At 51.9% G+C, this 15,211-nt stretch overlaps 1 protein-coding gene across 3 annotated transcripts; it reads left to right on the forward strand.

The window, feature by feature from the left end:
- Window positions 1-279: 279 nt before the first annotated feature.
- Window positions 280-13,468, forward strand: PI16 (peptidase inhibitor 16). Of its 3 annotated transcripts, none has more exons than XM_061398046.1 (7): window positions 280-502; window positions 5,604-5,825; window positions 8,236-8,345; window positions 8,618-8,706; window positions 9,311-9,862; window positions 10,204-10,343; window positions 10,760-11,240. In XM_061398046.1, exons 1-6 carry the CDS (start codon window positions 332-334, stop codon window positions 10,323-10,325), a joined length of 1,266 nt encoding a protein of 421 aa, XP_061254030.1. In that variant the 5' UTR covers window positions 280-331; the 3' UTR covers window positions 10,326-10,343; window positions 10,760-11,240. The 3 variants fall into 3 exon arrangements, with proteins under 3 accessions (XP_061254030.1, XP_061254031.1, XP_061254029.1); XM_061398045.1 differs by having other exon boundaries at window positions 282-502; window positions 9,311-9,991; XM_061398047.1 differs by lacking the exons at window positions 10,204-10,343; window positions 10,760-11,240 and adding an exon at window positions 12,534-13,468.
- Window positions 13,469-15,211: the final 1,743 nt, after the last annotated feature.

A 15,211-nucleotide genomic window follows, 5' to 3' on the forward strand; every position in this document is an offset into this window, starting at 1 on the left:
AGCAGTCACTGCAGAAGTTACTGTGATTCTGTGGACTGGAGGACCTGTCAGGAGGGACTGCAGAACTCACATGGCTCTTGGCCTGAGCCCCCGTTACCGAGAGAAGGGAGGCTCTGGCCAAGGACTCTTGAGGGGGGAGAAACACTGGGAGTGGACTCAGCTCTGGTCGGGACCCAAGCACCCTGCCCTCCCCGAGACATTGTGTGAGCAGGGCCAGGCCTCCAGATTCAGCCCCTCCCGCCCGTCCCAGTCAGGGTGGTGCTTGTGTAGGAAGGACTTTAAATCCAGCTGCCAGACCCCTGAACGGGAGAGGCAGAGAGGACTGGCCACCATGCACGGCTCCGGCAGCCTCCTGGCGTGTCTGCTGCCACCACTGCTACTGCTGGGGGCTGCCCCAGGCCCCGCCGGAGCCCTCAGTGAAGAGGAGAAACACGTGATGGTGGAGCTGCACAACCTCTACCGAACCCAGGTGTCCCCGCCGGCCACCAACATGCTGCAAATGGTGAGTGCAGCCCAGACCCCTGCCAACCCCTTTCGCTCCACAAGTGGATTCATCTCATGAGTGGCTTCATTCATGAGTGGATGAATCCCTCAGATTCATCTCTCCGACACAAACAGGGTCCCTGACGCTGTAGAATTCTCCGGCCCCATAAGCAGTCTCATTATCCAGATGAGGAAACTGAGGCTTAGAGGGACTTGCTGGCCCCTCAGGAGCTTGCAGGTCCCACACCTGGTAAACTGGGCCTAGAAGCCCTGCTTCCCGACCCAGTGACCCCTTCCCAGCACCTCCTAAAATGCACATGCCCCTGGGAGAGGAAACACAGGAAGTTCCTAACACCGGGGTGAAACCATCTTTCAAGTGCCTTCCAAGGAGAGGAGAAGAACAAACAGGCAGCAGGATGGGAACCAGCACCCAGGGTAGGAGGGATGGACTAAGGAGGTGGGGTGAGAACAGGAACCAGGAGCAGAGAAGGCTCTGGATCACACACATCAAATTCTGCTCGACCACTCGACAGGCCAGTAACTCAGGGTGAGTCCCTTAACCTGCTGTGCACGCGTGCGTGCTCAGTCGCTTCATTGGTGTCTGACTCCTGGCAACCCCATGGACCACAGCCCACCAGGCTCCTCGGTCCATGGGATTGTCCAGGCAATACTGGAGTGGGTTGCCTTGCCATCCTTCAGGGGATCTTCCCAACCCAAGGATCAAGTCCACATCTCCTGCACTGCCAGCAGATTCTTCACCACTGAGCCACCAGGGAAGGCCCCTTAACCTAGGAAAGATCCTCAATTTCCCATCTGCAAAATGAGATCATAATTAGAACTCTTTGTCAACATAAGGGCTTCCCTGGTGGCTCAGTGGTACCCCTGGAGGAGGAAATGGCAACCCACTGCCTGGCCGTGGACAGAGGAGCCTGGTGGGCTACAGTGTCCATGGGGTCGCAAAGAGTCCGACACAACTTAGCTACTAAAACAACAACTAATATCAACATGACTGAATCTCAGAGATATCATATTGAATAGGGGGAAGTGAAATCTCAAAACATATATACATATTCATTTTTTAAGTAGACTAGGGTATATTTACATGAGGTTTAAAAACATGTAAAAAGTACTACTGCATGCTGGTGGAGGACATACGCAGATAGACACACTTACGAATGACAGAAGCCAGATTTGGGGAGGTAGTTACCACTGTCAGAGGGGGAGTTATTTGATGCAGGGTTGGGGGACAGGATGCTCAGGATTAAAAGAGAGAAAGTGAGCGATTGACCCCTTTTTCTGCCCCCGGCCGAGGGCTAGACCGGCCCATCTTCTCCAGTCACCCTTAGGTGGGGAGCAGTGTCCAGGGCCCCTTAGGGGGTGCCAAAGAGCAAGGTTGCACCTGTGGGGTCCAAGCCCAGAGTTCTAACATCTCTGTCCAACCTGGTTCCGTGACTCTGGGTGAAGTGACCCTCAAAAGCCTCTGTTTCCTGATCACATGACGCTGGCAACCCCTGCCCTGGGGGTCAGACAGGAAGACCTGTGAGAAAGATCTACAGCTCTGCAGGTGCACACAGATCCCCCTTCCCAGTTCTGTCAGCCTTGGCAACCGACAGGAGCTGCAGACAACAAATTAGGAGCCCCTGATGCTGGTACCAGGGCTTCCCTGGTGGCTCAGTTGGTAAGGAATCCATCCGCCTGCAATTTGGGAGACCTGGGTTCTATCCCTGGATTGGGAAGATCCCCTAGAGGAGGGCACGGCAACCCACTCCAGTATTCCTGCCTGGAGAATTCCATGGACAGAGGAGCCTGGAGGGCTACAGTTCATGGGATATCAAAGAGTTGGACGCGACTGAGCGACTAAGCACAGCACAGATGCTGGTACCAGCTGTTCCTACAGTTCCCTGATTGAGGCCTGGAACTCACTGTTGGGCCTCGGTTTCCCCATTGGTAGGTTCCTGATACCCTACATTCTTGCTGGCTAAGGCTGGGGGCAACAGGCTGGGAACTTCTTTGCAGTCAGAGGTGGACCTCAGGAGTGGGGCAACACTTTCTGAAGCAGTTCAGATACTGACGACATGTGCTGCTGCCTGGTAGGAAGTGGTCTGAGGAAGAGGGTGTAAGGCTGGACTGGGACATCAGGCTAAATTTGGGACAAGGTTCAGGCTCAGCTTCAGCAGTGATAAATGCGAGACTCTGGAGTTAGATGGCCTGGGTTCACATTTGACTTTGCCCTTTGTTAGCTGTGTGACCTCAGCCAAGTTATGTATCCTCTCTGTGCCCAGCTGTAAATCAGAGATGACAACACTATAACAGTTCTCGTAGGGTGGGTGTAAGGACAAAATGAGTGACTATGTGTGAAGTACTTAGAACAGTGCCTGGCACACAGTAAGTGCTCAATAAGTGATACAGAAGAGGGAATGGATCCAGGCTGAGTCAGGAAGGTGTCATCATAGACTCCTCTCTCCCTCAGCCTCCAAGTCTAATTATCACCACTTTTACCTCCCAGAAGGCCCAACTGTTCTTGACTAACATCTCCTCTCACCCCCCACCATCTCTTTGACACAATCCTGGTTCAGTGTTTCTTTTCCCATGGACTTCTAGAACAGCCTCTACCTGCTTCCCCAGCCTCTGGCCTTTATAACCAGCATGAAGGTCCGATACATTGGTCTGACCTTGCTAAAAACCCTTCCTTGGCCCACAGTGGCTCCCTGCTGCCTCCAGCTAAAGCCCCAGCCCCTGAGAGGCCCTGCTCTGGGTGTCTGGTCCTGCCTCCTGCCTCTCCAGCCTTGCCTCCTGCACGCCTTCTTCCTCTGTAACCCAGCAGCTGTCGCCTCCCACCAAGACCTGGTTTCCCCTCTCCACCTCTTGGTTCATGTTTTGCCTCGGCTCACAACGCCTTTCCCCTCTCCACCTGGCAGTGCCTCACTTTTAACACTTAGCTTCACATTTCCTTCTCCATCCTCGTGCATGCATGCTCAGCCGCTCAGTCATGTCCGACTCTTTGTGACCCCATAGGCTGTAGCCCACCAGGCTCCTCTGTCCATGGGATTCTCCAGGCAAGAATCATGGTGTGGGTTGCCATGCCCTCCTCTAGTCTCCATCCTCAGGTTGGGCTACATGGCCCCCTTTGGTAAAGGTTACGCCATTGCATAGCTGTCAGTTACCACATAGTGGCTAAATTAGTGGTTTATAACACTGAGATCTTGAGATTCCTAGTTCTGGCCATCACCCCAGGGCTGGCATAGTGCCCAGGACTGTTGAATGAATGAATGAGTGAATGAATGGACTTGCTTTCAGATGGTGACCAACTGGCTACTGTGGGTGGGTGTTGTGACCCTTGAGCCTCTCCACAAGGGTCTCTGGACAACTGAGAAGCCTTAAGACCCACAGGAGTGACTCTTTAATGGTGGGGCTCAAGGCATCCAGTTGGAACAGAAATTACAGCCGAGGTCTGTAGAGGAGCCTGCTTTTTTGAGCAGGGCTGTGTCATAGATGTCAACAGCGGACAGATGTCTGCTGAGCACCTGCTCTATGCTGGCCACCCTGAAGGAGCTTACTACGCTCTAGTCTGGAGCCCCGAAGGTCATCCCAGACACCCTGAGCCTGGACCCCAGCACCAGGCCCCTTTCCCCATCCCTGTTCTCCACCACTCCCCATTTGCGAGAACCTCAGAGACCAGTGACTTGGGACAAAAAATGCCCACAGAGGGGAAGGGGATTCACCTGAAAGTTACAGTGGTAGAGCTATCCAGCTAGGGTTCCCATTCCTGCCCCAGGCAGCTGCTCTTGAGAACCGTGTCGTGTGTTGGGGGAGGAGTGGGTGTGACCACATGGCCCCCTCCCTTCAGGGTCACCCACGCTCTTGGCCCTTTATGGGCCGTCTGGCTCCTGCAGCTGGCGGGGCCCCCAGAGGGTGGAGCGAGAGTTGCTGCCAGGCCATCCATTTCCAGGAGAGGCCAAGAACAAAGTTTAATGGGATCCAGGCTTCCCTCCTCAATCCTTTGGTCAGATGCCTCGTTAATTCCCTCTTCCCACCCACACTGGGCCTGTCCACCCTGCCAGGGACACAAAACCTCTGTGGCCCCCTAACCTGAAATGCCCCCTCCTACCATCTCACCAGAGGTCCCCCCTGGAGAACCCTGCCTTCGGGACTAGACAGCTCTCTGGGCCACCAAAGCTCTGAAACACTTCTCTCAGTGAGCGTCGCACAGAGACACTTCATTTTCTTGGGGAAAGTGGTTGTCTAGTTGACAAGAGAGCAATTGGGAGGGAAGCCTGAAACTAGAAAAGCCATGGAGGCCGGGCTATCCCAAGGGGAGTGAGTGAAAGTGTTAGTCACTCAGTCGTGTCTGACTCTTTGCGACCCCATGGACTGTAGCCCTTCAGCTTCCTCTGTCCATGGACTTCTCCAGGCAAGAATACTGGTGTGGTTTGCCAGGGGGTCTTCTTCAGGGGATCCCCGTCTCCAGGGGATCTTCCCAACCCAGGGGTCAAACTCAGGTCTCCTGCATTACAAGAAGATTCTTAACCATCCGAGCCACAGAGAGTGGGAGGTTAAAGGGGAGTGCTGGCCCCTCAGTCAGATTTCTGGTGGGTGGGTAGAGGGAGCAGAATGGCTGAATAAACCACCCAGCCCCAGAACATCTCATTGGACATCTGATGCTTCAGGACAGTTCAGGCAGCCCTGGCAGGGCACCACAACCCACCTTTCATGTAGACAGATATTCATATTAATTAATAATTCCACTGTCAAAAACATCATCCCATTTATTCTTCCCAAAGTCTTATGAGAGTTCAGAAAAGTAGGCAATCTATCTAAAACCACACAGTTGAGGGATGGTCCCAAGTTTGGGTAATTCCTCCGGACCTGGGGTGCCACCCTCCCACCTCCCCACAGAAGCCCACCGGGCCCAGAGTTCTGCTCCAGATCACCGCCAGGAGTCACCCCACAAGGAGGGGAAGGTCTTCCTCCTCCAGAGGGCCCCCCAGGACACCCTCAATCTTCTATCCTCACCCCTACAGAATCGTGGGCACCCTCCCCTCCCCTCTCCCACCCTCCTCTCCTGCCTCCCCTGAGCCCGAGGCGTCCTCACCTCCCTGATCCCTGACCCGCCCCTGCAGAGGTGGGACGAGGAGCTGGCCGCCTTCGCCAAGGCCTACGCGCAGCAGTGCGTGTGGGGCCACAACAAGGAGAGAGGGCGACGCGGAGAGAACCTGTTTGCCATCACGGGCGAGGGGCTGGACGTGCCCTTGGCCATGGAGGAGTGGCACCACGAGCGTGAGCACTACAACCTCAGCGCCATCAGCTGCGCCGCGGGCCAGATGTGCGGCCACTACACGCAGGTGAGGGGCTGGCCGGGAGGGCGGGGCCATGGCAATGGGGCGGGGCCCCACGGCGATGGGCGGAGCCATATGGCAATGGGCGGGGCCCCCACGGCAATGGGCGGGGTCACCTCTCCCCTCAGGTAGATCCCAGAAGTCCCTAAGCCCCTGCTTCCATCCTTCATAAGAGTCTTATCTCCATAGCAATTCGGGTGTTGTCCAGGCCCCAACGAAGTTCGGTTTCTCACAAACCATCTTCAGTTGTCTCTTTTGAAAACCTAGGCGGCTCCCGCCCTCTCGGCCTCCTGGTCCTGAAGAGACCTGAATTAAGTGTTTCCAAAGCCTTTCTCCTTGAGGATACTTACTGTGCCAGGCGATCTAAAAAATATTGTCCGCTGGCCGAGGCTACACACGGCTCTTTGTCCCAACAGTAAACGCATCCCTCTTTTCTCCTGTCCCTCTCTCACTGTCCATCTTTTGTCATTTCTCAGAGTGTCCAAGTTGCTCCTCCTCATCTGCCAGGGATTGATAAAGCAAATACACAATCTTAATTTTGTCTTTAAAAACGACATGCAAAATAAGAGAATCAGTTCAGTTGCTCAGTCATGTCTGACCCTTTGCGACCCCATGGACTGCAGCAGGCCAGGCTTCCCTGTCCATCACCAACTCCTGGAGCTTGCTCAAACTCATGTCCATCGAGTCAGTGATGCCCTCCAACCATCTCATCCTCTGTCCTGCCTTCAATCTTTTCCAGCATCAGGGTCTTTTCCAATGAGTCAGTTCTTCCATCAGGTGGCCAAAGTACTTGTAGCTTCAGCCTCAGCATCAGTCCTTCCAGTGAATATCCAGGACTGATTTCCTTTAGGATTGACTGGTTGGATTTCCTTGCAGTCCAAGGGACTTTCAAGAGTCTTCTCAAACACCATAGTTCAAAAGCATCAATTTTTTGCGCTCAGCTTTCTTTAAGGTCCAACTCTTACATCCATGCATGACTACTGGAAAGATCAAAGCTTTGACTAGACTGACCTTTGTCAGCAAAGTAATGCCTCTGCTTTTTGATATGCTGTCTAGGATGGTCATAGCTTTTCTTCCAAGGAGCAAGCGTCTTAATTTCATGCTAAAAAAAAAAAATTTCATGGCTGTAGTCACCATCTGCAGCCATGATTTTGGAGCCCAAGAAAATAAAGTCTGTCACTGTTTCCATTGTTTCCCCATCTATTTGCCATGAAGTGATGGGATCGGATGCCATGATCTTAGCTTTTTGAATGTTGTTTTAAGCCAGCTTCTAACAATTTTAAAATAAGAGAATAAATAAATAAAAATTTAAATAAGAGAATACATGGTCACAGAGTGAAGGTTTCAGAGAGCCTTCTGAGAGCATTTCCTGACTCTTGCAGTCACTCATTGCTTTACTGCATTTTGAAAGTTTGCATTTGCGAACAAGGGGTGTAGGGGTGTGTGTAGAGGAATTAACATTAGTGTTATTGAATTCTTTTTTTTTCCTCCTCCCAATGCTCTTTTGTTGTTCAAACAATAACACGACAAATTTTTTAAAAAGGAAAAGGAAACGAACCAGCCACCTTCCCACCCATATCCACCAGTTCCACTTTCCAGTGTTTCTTTTGGGTGGTATTTTTAGTGCTGATCTTTAGGGAAGGAAATCCCAACATCACCCATCCAGATCAGGAAGCTGTGAAACCCCAGCCCTCCCTGCCCTCTTTCCCTCTCACATGCCCATACATGCAGGAACTATTGGCAGAACCAGCAGGAGAGGACCGCCCCGCCTCCACCCCTGTGTTCTCTCAGGCATCTGCACTCTGGGGTCATTTCTGCCTGGCAGATGCTCAACAGTGGTACCTAGGGAACTCTCAGCTGAGTCAAGCCGCAAGACCCCGATCCTGGGAAGTTGTTCACAGTTAACAGTGAGAGCCTGATCTTACCGCACAAATGAAACAAAACCAACCAAACAAAAACTGGCTTCAGATTGAGTGACTCCTGGGCAGACTGAAATTAGAAATAGCAAAGGGAGGCTATATTGGCTTGTTTCAGCCAGTGGCAGTGCAAAAGCTTGTTTTGATTTGTTGCTAATGTTTAAGATTCTCCTGTTTAAGATTCACCCGTTTAAGATTCATTCCTTTGTTACATCCCTTATTTAAAATGTAAGGGACTCTAGGAAGAGCCCTCAGGAAGAATTCATGAGGATCTGTCAAAGGGGAAGGTTTTCAGAGGGATAGAGTCCTGGTGAAATAGTGTGTGTGGTTGGTTGAGAGGAGACTGCTTGGGACATTTTTGTCCTGAAGCTGTGTGTCCTCAGGAATCTGGCTCTTACATATAAGGTTCCTCCTCTCTCATGCATGGAAGGCTGATGTAGAGAGACGCTAGCTAGGAACCATCTTGCCCAGGCTTAACTGTTGGGTTTGCCTTCCTTCAGGTGGTCTGGGCCAAGACAGAGAGGATTGGCTGTGGCTCCCACTTCTGTGAGAAGCTCCAGGGTGTTGAGGAGACCAACATCCACTTGCTGGTTTGCAACTATGAGCCCCCGTGAGTGGGGTAGGGAGCCCTGGGGGAAGGGGTGGGCAAGAGCCAAGGGGAAGGCCGGGCTGGACACAGTCTCAGGAAGAGGAAGCGGGCCGATCTGGGGCCCATCTCCTGGGGAGCTATGAGGGCACCAATGGAGTCTGCTCTCACCGGTCCAGCAAGTTAGTTCAGGCTGAGTAAGACCCAGGGAGCACTTCTAGACAAGGCGTGTGTATGAGGGATAGAGTCAGGGTTGGCTGGGACCCTGCCCCCAGCATTCTCCTCACCTCCTGCAGGGGGAACGTGAAGGGCCAGAGGCCCTACCAAGAGGGGACTCCGTGCTCCCAATGTCCCTTGGGCTACCACTGCAAAAACTCCCTTTGTGGTGAGTCCGGTTGGGGTGGGGAGGCGTGGCACAGGGGGAAGGAAGGTGAGGCAGGGGACACCCACTGGATGGTCTAGAGCCTCTTGCAGCTCCAGAGCAGCTGTGTGGGCCATGGAAGGAACCCTCAGCGGCCCCAACGCGTCCAGGTTTCCAAGGCCACTTGGCCTGCTTTGCCCTCCTTGCATACCTACTTTGGTGCCCTGGCATTCCAAGGGACCAACTTCCTACCCTCCAAGCAGAGGGTGGAGGAGTCGGGGGCTCCCTGAGCAAGTGCAGGGGTTGGGGTGTGTGGCCAGATGGGTGGTCAGAGGGACCAGGGCCTGAGATGCAATGGGTGTGCTAGGAACAGTAATCCAGCTGAAGTCCCCTGTAGAAGTGGAAGCACGAGTGTGGAGAGGGGAAGACTTGGACAAGGAGGTGGATGAAGGGGCAAATGTCAATCACAAGAAACAACGAGGGACATATTTGCTGGAGAGGGTGCACGTGTGCGTGCGTGCGTGTGTGTCTTCACAGTACATTTGGTCTCCTCATCTTGATTGCGGTGGGGTGAGAAATGCAGGATCCTGTTTGCAGCACTAATGCCAGGCCTTGGCTCTCTTCTCAGAACCCATCAGAGGCCCAGAAGAGGCTCAGGATTTGTCTTCCCTGGTACCTGAGGCCCCATCTTCCCTAGCAACAGAAGCCTCAAGCTCTAGGAGAGAGGGGATTGATTCTTCCTTAGCAACAGAACCTCCACCCTTCTTGGTAACAGAGGTCTCAGGCTCCCTGGCAACAAAGGTTCTATCTTCTGTAGAAACCAAGGCCCCATCTTCCTTAGTAACGGAAGACTCCCCTTCCATGGCAACAAAGACTCCACTTTCCTTAGCAACTAAGGTCCCTTCTGTTTTGGCCACTCACAGCCTGCTCTCCTTGGATAAGAGGCCAGCTACCCTCCTCCCCAAATCAACCCATGATCCCACCCCCAAATCAGCAGACAAAGAGGCCAGCAGTACAAGAATGCCTTCCAGGATCCCAGAGAGTTCTCTGCACCCCAAGATATCCTTGATGGGGACACGGGAGCCGCTACCCCTCTCCCAGGAGGAGGGTGAGGCTGAGGCCGAGTTGGCTCATTGCAGTGAGATCTTGGCCTCAGTCTTTCCAGCCCAGGAGAAGCCAGGTGAGCTGCAGACCACGCTGAAGCACAAAGGGCACTCCTCCTCCAAGTCCCTGTCCAACTCCCCCAGCGCCTCTGCCACCGCCAATGCCGTGGGTGGGCGCACCCTGGCCTTGCAGTCCTCCTTGCCAGGTAAGGCCTGTGGAGCCCATCCTACCTCCCCTCGGAGCTGCAGAATGTCAGCACCCTGCTCGAGCATAGGCGGTGTGGGCAAGGCGGGGCGTGCACCCCCCGAGTAAGAGCTTCCTCCCTGGCCGCTGGGTCCCCATGTGTGTGCCAGGTAGGGTGGGCATGAGGGTGGGGAGAGATGTCCAGACTGAGGCCAAGCCTCTCCCTTCCTGCAGATGCAGAGGGCCCTGGAAAGTATGGCTTCAGGTCAGGGTCAAATGCGAGCCCTGGGCACGTCGGGGGCCTCCTCCTGGGACTGCTGCTACTGCTTCCCCTGGTGTTGGCTGGAATCTTCTGAAGGGGTCATCACTCAAAGGCAAGGCCTCACAGGGGGATCCCTCACCTCTGGATTGTTTTCTTCCAATAAGAGACCACAGTTTCCTGGGAGGTCCTCTCTGGGACCCAGCAACCCTCCTTCACCCCAGCCAGACCCCAGGCCAGAGGCCTTGTGCCCACAGGAGGCCTCTACAGGGCCGACCCATGGCACTGCCCCACGAGCGCCTCTGCCTCTGGGGAGGTGCACCCCTTAGCCAACTGCAGGTGGCTCTGAGCACGTTCCTGTGGCCTCTGGGACCAGCTCTCCAGGTGTCCTGTGGTCACAGTCCCGCTCTTCTGGGAACAGAAGGTCTCAGGGCTTCCCAAGGACCCCTCGGCCCCTTCCAGTCCCCTGGCCTCTCCCTTGGGCCATCAGAGCCTGGACCTGTTCCCAGGAGTGCTTCCTACCTTTTCCAGGTGAAGAGGTCAGCCGCCTCCAGCCATCTCCCCTACCTGTCCCCAGCCCTCCCCAAATGAGACGCTTCGTGGCCAAAGTCCCTCTGGAAGGGAAAGGCTGCGGGGCATCTGTCTGATCCACATCCACAGACCTCTCTAGGGGCACAGGGCCTGGCCGCTGTGAGCTCAGGTTGCTGCCTGCTGACTACACGCATCACCTGGGCCCCTCTGGTTCCTCCCTTCTCAGTCTGGGGGTGGGGTGGGGGGGTGAGGATTCCAGGGAGGTCTCTGCCTGCCTTGGCCTTGGGTTGTCTGTGGAGGCAAGATAAGGGTTCTCCCTGAATGTCCCTGTCCCTGAACTTGCCTGTTTAGCTGGCAGTGGCTGCTGAGGGGCAGATGAAGGACAAGCCCCATCTGTGAGGGGTTCTACGGGAGGGTAGGGAGCAGGGACCAGGGAAGGGAGGTGGCCCCTGACTCCGGAATAAAAGCCTGTGTATAAGCACCAGTCTCCGTGCTTGTGAAGGGTGGGGGGCAGGGGAGGGCTCGCTGGGGGGCCCTGGGAGACCCACAACAACCGTTTCCTCTTCTTCACACCCCGTCGCCCTCAAACACTCCATTGAGTTCTTTGAAGCACTTTTCCTTTCCAACTGCACACCCCCTCCAACAAAAAAAATCTTCAGGTAGCCGGCAGGAGGCAGACAGGGCCAAGGGGAGGCCAAGGGTGCTGGGCTGACTCTCCCGGGAGTGGTGGAGCCACTTGGGTTCCTGACCCAAGATGGGAGCGGCACACAACCTCTTCTCAGGGGGTGCTGCTGCCCAGGCCCATCCTGGACGCAAGGTCAGCAACGTACCTCAGGGATGGCTGGGCCAACCCCTGGGACACGGAGGGGTCCTGAGAAAGGGCTCTGGAGTCCCAGACACCTGTCTCCCCCTGACACTGCCCCAGGAAAGCACAGGAGCACAGGATTGTCCAGAAGTGCTGTGGGGCAGCAGACCACAAATGTGTGTGTGCATAGAGCTCACAATGGTGGGTGAGGGCAGCTCGGGACCCCAACTGGGGCTGGAGGGGAGGGGCGGGCAACTGGCTCCAGGCAAAGCTGGGCTATGAACAGTTAAACAGGAAATCAGTCCAGAGGTGCACACTGCATGTGTGTATGTATCCGTGTGTATACATACATATATTTATATGATATCTATATACATACACACATATGTGATATATATGATTAAGGAATAAGTCGTAGAACATAAAATTCACTGATTTATAGTTATCACTCAATGGTTTTTAGTATATTCACAGGGTAATGCCAACTATCACAATTTTAGAACATTTTTACCACCCCAAACAAAAACCCCATACCTGTCGAGGGTCCCTTTCTCCTTTCCTCCACCCGCCAGCCCCTGCCCTAAACAACCACTCATCTATTGTCTCTATGGATTTGTCTATTCTGACGTTTTGTATAAAGAGAATCATAGAATATGTGGGCTTTTGTATCTGGCTCCTTACACTTAGTATATGTTCAAGGTTCATCCATGTTGTAGCATGAAACAGTACTGTATTCCTTCTGATTTTACCAAGTAATATTCCTTTATGTGAAATATAACTTCATCCATTCATCAACTGGTAGACGCTGGGTGTGTTCTACAATTGGCGATTGTAAATGCTGCTGCTGTAAACATTCATATCAAAGTTTTGGAATAGCCATACGTCTTCATTTCTCTTGGGTACGTAACTAGGAGTGGTACCATACGGTTAACTCTGGTCATATAGTAACTCTGTGTTTAATTCTTTCAGGTACTGCCAAAGACTACTTTCCAAAGTGACTGCACCATTTTACAATCCCACCAGCAATGTACAAGGGTTTCAATTTCTCCACATTACCAACACTTGTCTTTTTTGATTATAGCCATCATAGCAAGCATGAAGTAGTATCTTGCTGTGGTTTTGATTTTCATCTCCCTGATGGCTAATGACGTTGAGCATCTTTCCATGTGCTTAGTGGCCATCTGTGTATTTTTCTTTGGAGAAACGTCTACTCAAGTCTTTTGCTCATTTTTTAACTGGAGTATTTGTCTTTTGAGTTATAGGGATTTCCTTATATATTCTAGATCCAAGTCCCCTATCAGATAAATGATTTGCAAACATTTTTTCTTATTCTATGGGTTGTCTTGTCTTGATGATATCCTTCAAACATAAAAGTTGCTCATTTTGATGACTTCTGACATCAATGTTTTTGTTATTTGCACTTTTGGTGTATATCTAAGAAACCCTTGCCTAATCCAAGGTCATAGAGATTTATGCCTATGTTTTAAGAGTTTTATAGTTAATTGTGTGAATTAAAATGTAAATGTTTATTTCTAGACTCTCAATCATATTCCATGGATTTACGTATTTGCCTTTATGCTATTACCTACCACACCATCTTCATTACTATTGTATTGCAGTTACGTTTTGAAATTGGTAAATGTAAGTCCTCCAACTTTGATTTTTTTTTTTTTTTCAAGATTGTTTAGGTTATTCTACATCCCTTGAATTTCCATATAAGTTTTAGGACCAGCTTGTCAAATTTCTGCAAAATTTTTATAGGGATTATGTAATCCATCATTTTAGCAATGTTAAGGCTTCCAATCCAAGAACATGTGCTGTCTCTCCATTTATTTAGGTTTTCTTTACTTTCTTTCAACGTTTTATAGTTTTCAAAATAAAAATTTTGTAATTCTTTTGTTAAATGTGTTTGTTTTTACGCTGTTGTAAATGAGACTGTTTCATTAATTTCATTTTATTCTGATTACAAGCATATAGAAATACAATCAACTTTCTATACCACAACCTTGTTGAATTCATTTATTAGTTATAACAGCATTTTTAGTGGCTTCCTTAGATTTCCTATATACACGATCATGTCATCTGCAGAGCTTTACTTCTGCCTTCTAACCCAGATAACTTTTCATTTTCTTGCCTAACTGCCCTGGCTAGACCCTCTAGTACAATGTCAAGTAATGGTAAGAACCGTCTTTTCTTATTCCTGATCTTAATGCGGAACACATTTCACCATTTGGTAAAATATTAACCATGGGTTTTTTCATAGATGCCATTTATCAGGTTGGGGAAGCTCTCTTCTTAGGTTTTTGAATGTTTTCATCATGAACAGATGTTGACTTTTGTTAAACACTGTGCCTATTGACACGATCATGTGGTTTTGTTCCTTCTATGGTGAGAATGTGTGACACTAACTGATTTCCAGAGGCTGACCCTGCTTGCCTTCCTGAGGCGGGAAGGGCATCTCTGCTTTCGTGAGCCTGTTTTCTCAAGCTAGCCCCAAGTCCTGTGAGGCGTTCAGCTGAGGCAGCCTCAGGGCAGAGCCAGCAGATGGAGGGCTAAGCCACCCTCCTCCATTTTGGGGTGGGATCGGCTGGCCTCCCGCCAATAAACAGCGCCTGTGTCCACAGCCTTCAGGAAACCTGTCACGTCAGGGACCTCTTTGGAGATTTTTGGGAAATAACTGAAGCCAAGAGATGGTATCCTAGAGTAGACAGGCAGGGCTGTGACAACTGGCCAGGAGTAGGGGTGGCAGGGAAAGGGGCTGAGGTGAGAATGGGAGGGCATGTTCCAAGAGAGGGGTAAGGCAGTCTCGCACCCTGAGACCCTGGGGACCAGAGCGGGGTGGGTCTACTCCTGTGCACTGCTGCAGGACTCCCAGACGTCTGCGCACAGCCACAGGCTCCAGTGGCGCCCTGCACACACCGCCACCGCCTTTACATGGGATGTGGGCTTCATCACAGGGGTCCCGAGAGGCCCGTCAGGGGACCTTCCCGCTTTGTCCACTGGAATTAGGTTTTCCAGGAGGGGAGGGAGGTGTCCACAAGGATTTTCCCACTCCCATCACCCCTCCTTTTGAAGACAGCTCCGCCCTCCCCCACCCCAGTTCAATCCACTCTCTTTTCTCAGATCAGGACCTTGTCACTCTAGTTTTCAGGACAGGGAGAAACATGCCAGGTGCTATGGCGGGTTAGGGGAGCGGGTGGCAGGGGAGGATTCAATCCTCAAAGAATGAAAGGTCCAGGAAACAAAGGGCGCATTTAACATATACAATACGTGCACCTGAATACTGAACTGAAAATGGTTAGCAACTGCTCAACTAAAAACTGAGATGGAGTATCACCGGTGATTTTCTTGCCATTTCTGCATGTGAAAGATAACCTGGGAAATGTAGTCGAGAGCCTGAAATTCAGCGATCCCAGGGTATTGCCCAGGAATGGCACTGCCTCTCCTCAAAGTGACTCGCCAGGCCCCCCAGGCTGGCTCTTTACCTCGGTGGCTTCTCCAAACACCTGGGAGGCGGCGGCTGCCAGAGGGAGGGGTTCTTAGGACTAGCTGAGCTCGGACTCGAATCTGGGGGCCCATAGGAAGCAATTAATCCAAGAACAGGACTTGAGGGTGGAGCAACGGGAAGAACAGTTACCCCGGGGCAG

This window comes from Bos javanicus, chromosome 23 (genome assembly GCF_032452875.1).
Source record: "Bos javanicus breed banteng chromosome 23, ARS-OSU_banteng_1.0, whole genome shotgun sequence".
Taxonomy (NCBI): Eukaryota; Metazoa; Chordata; class Mammalia; order Artiodactyla; family Bovidae; genus Bos; species Bos javanicus.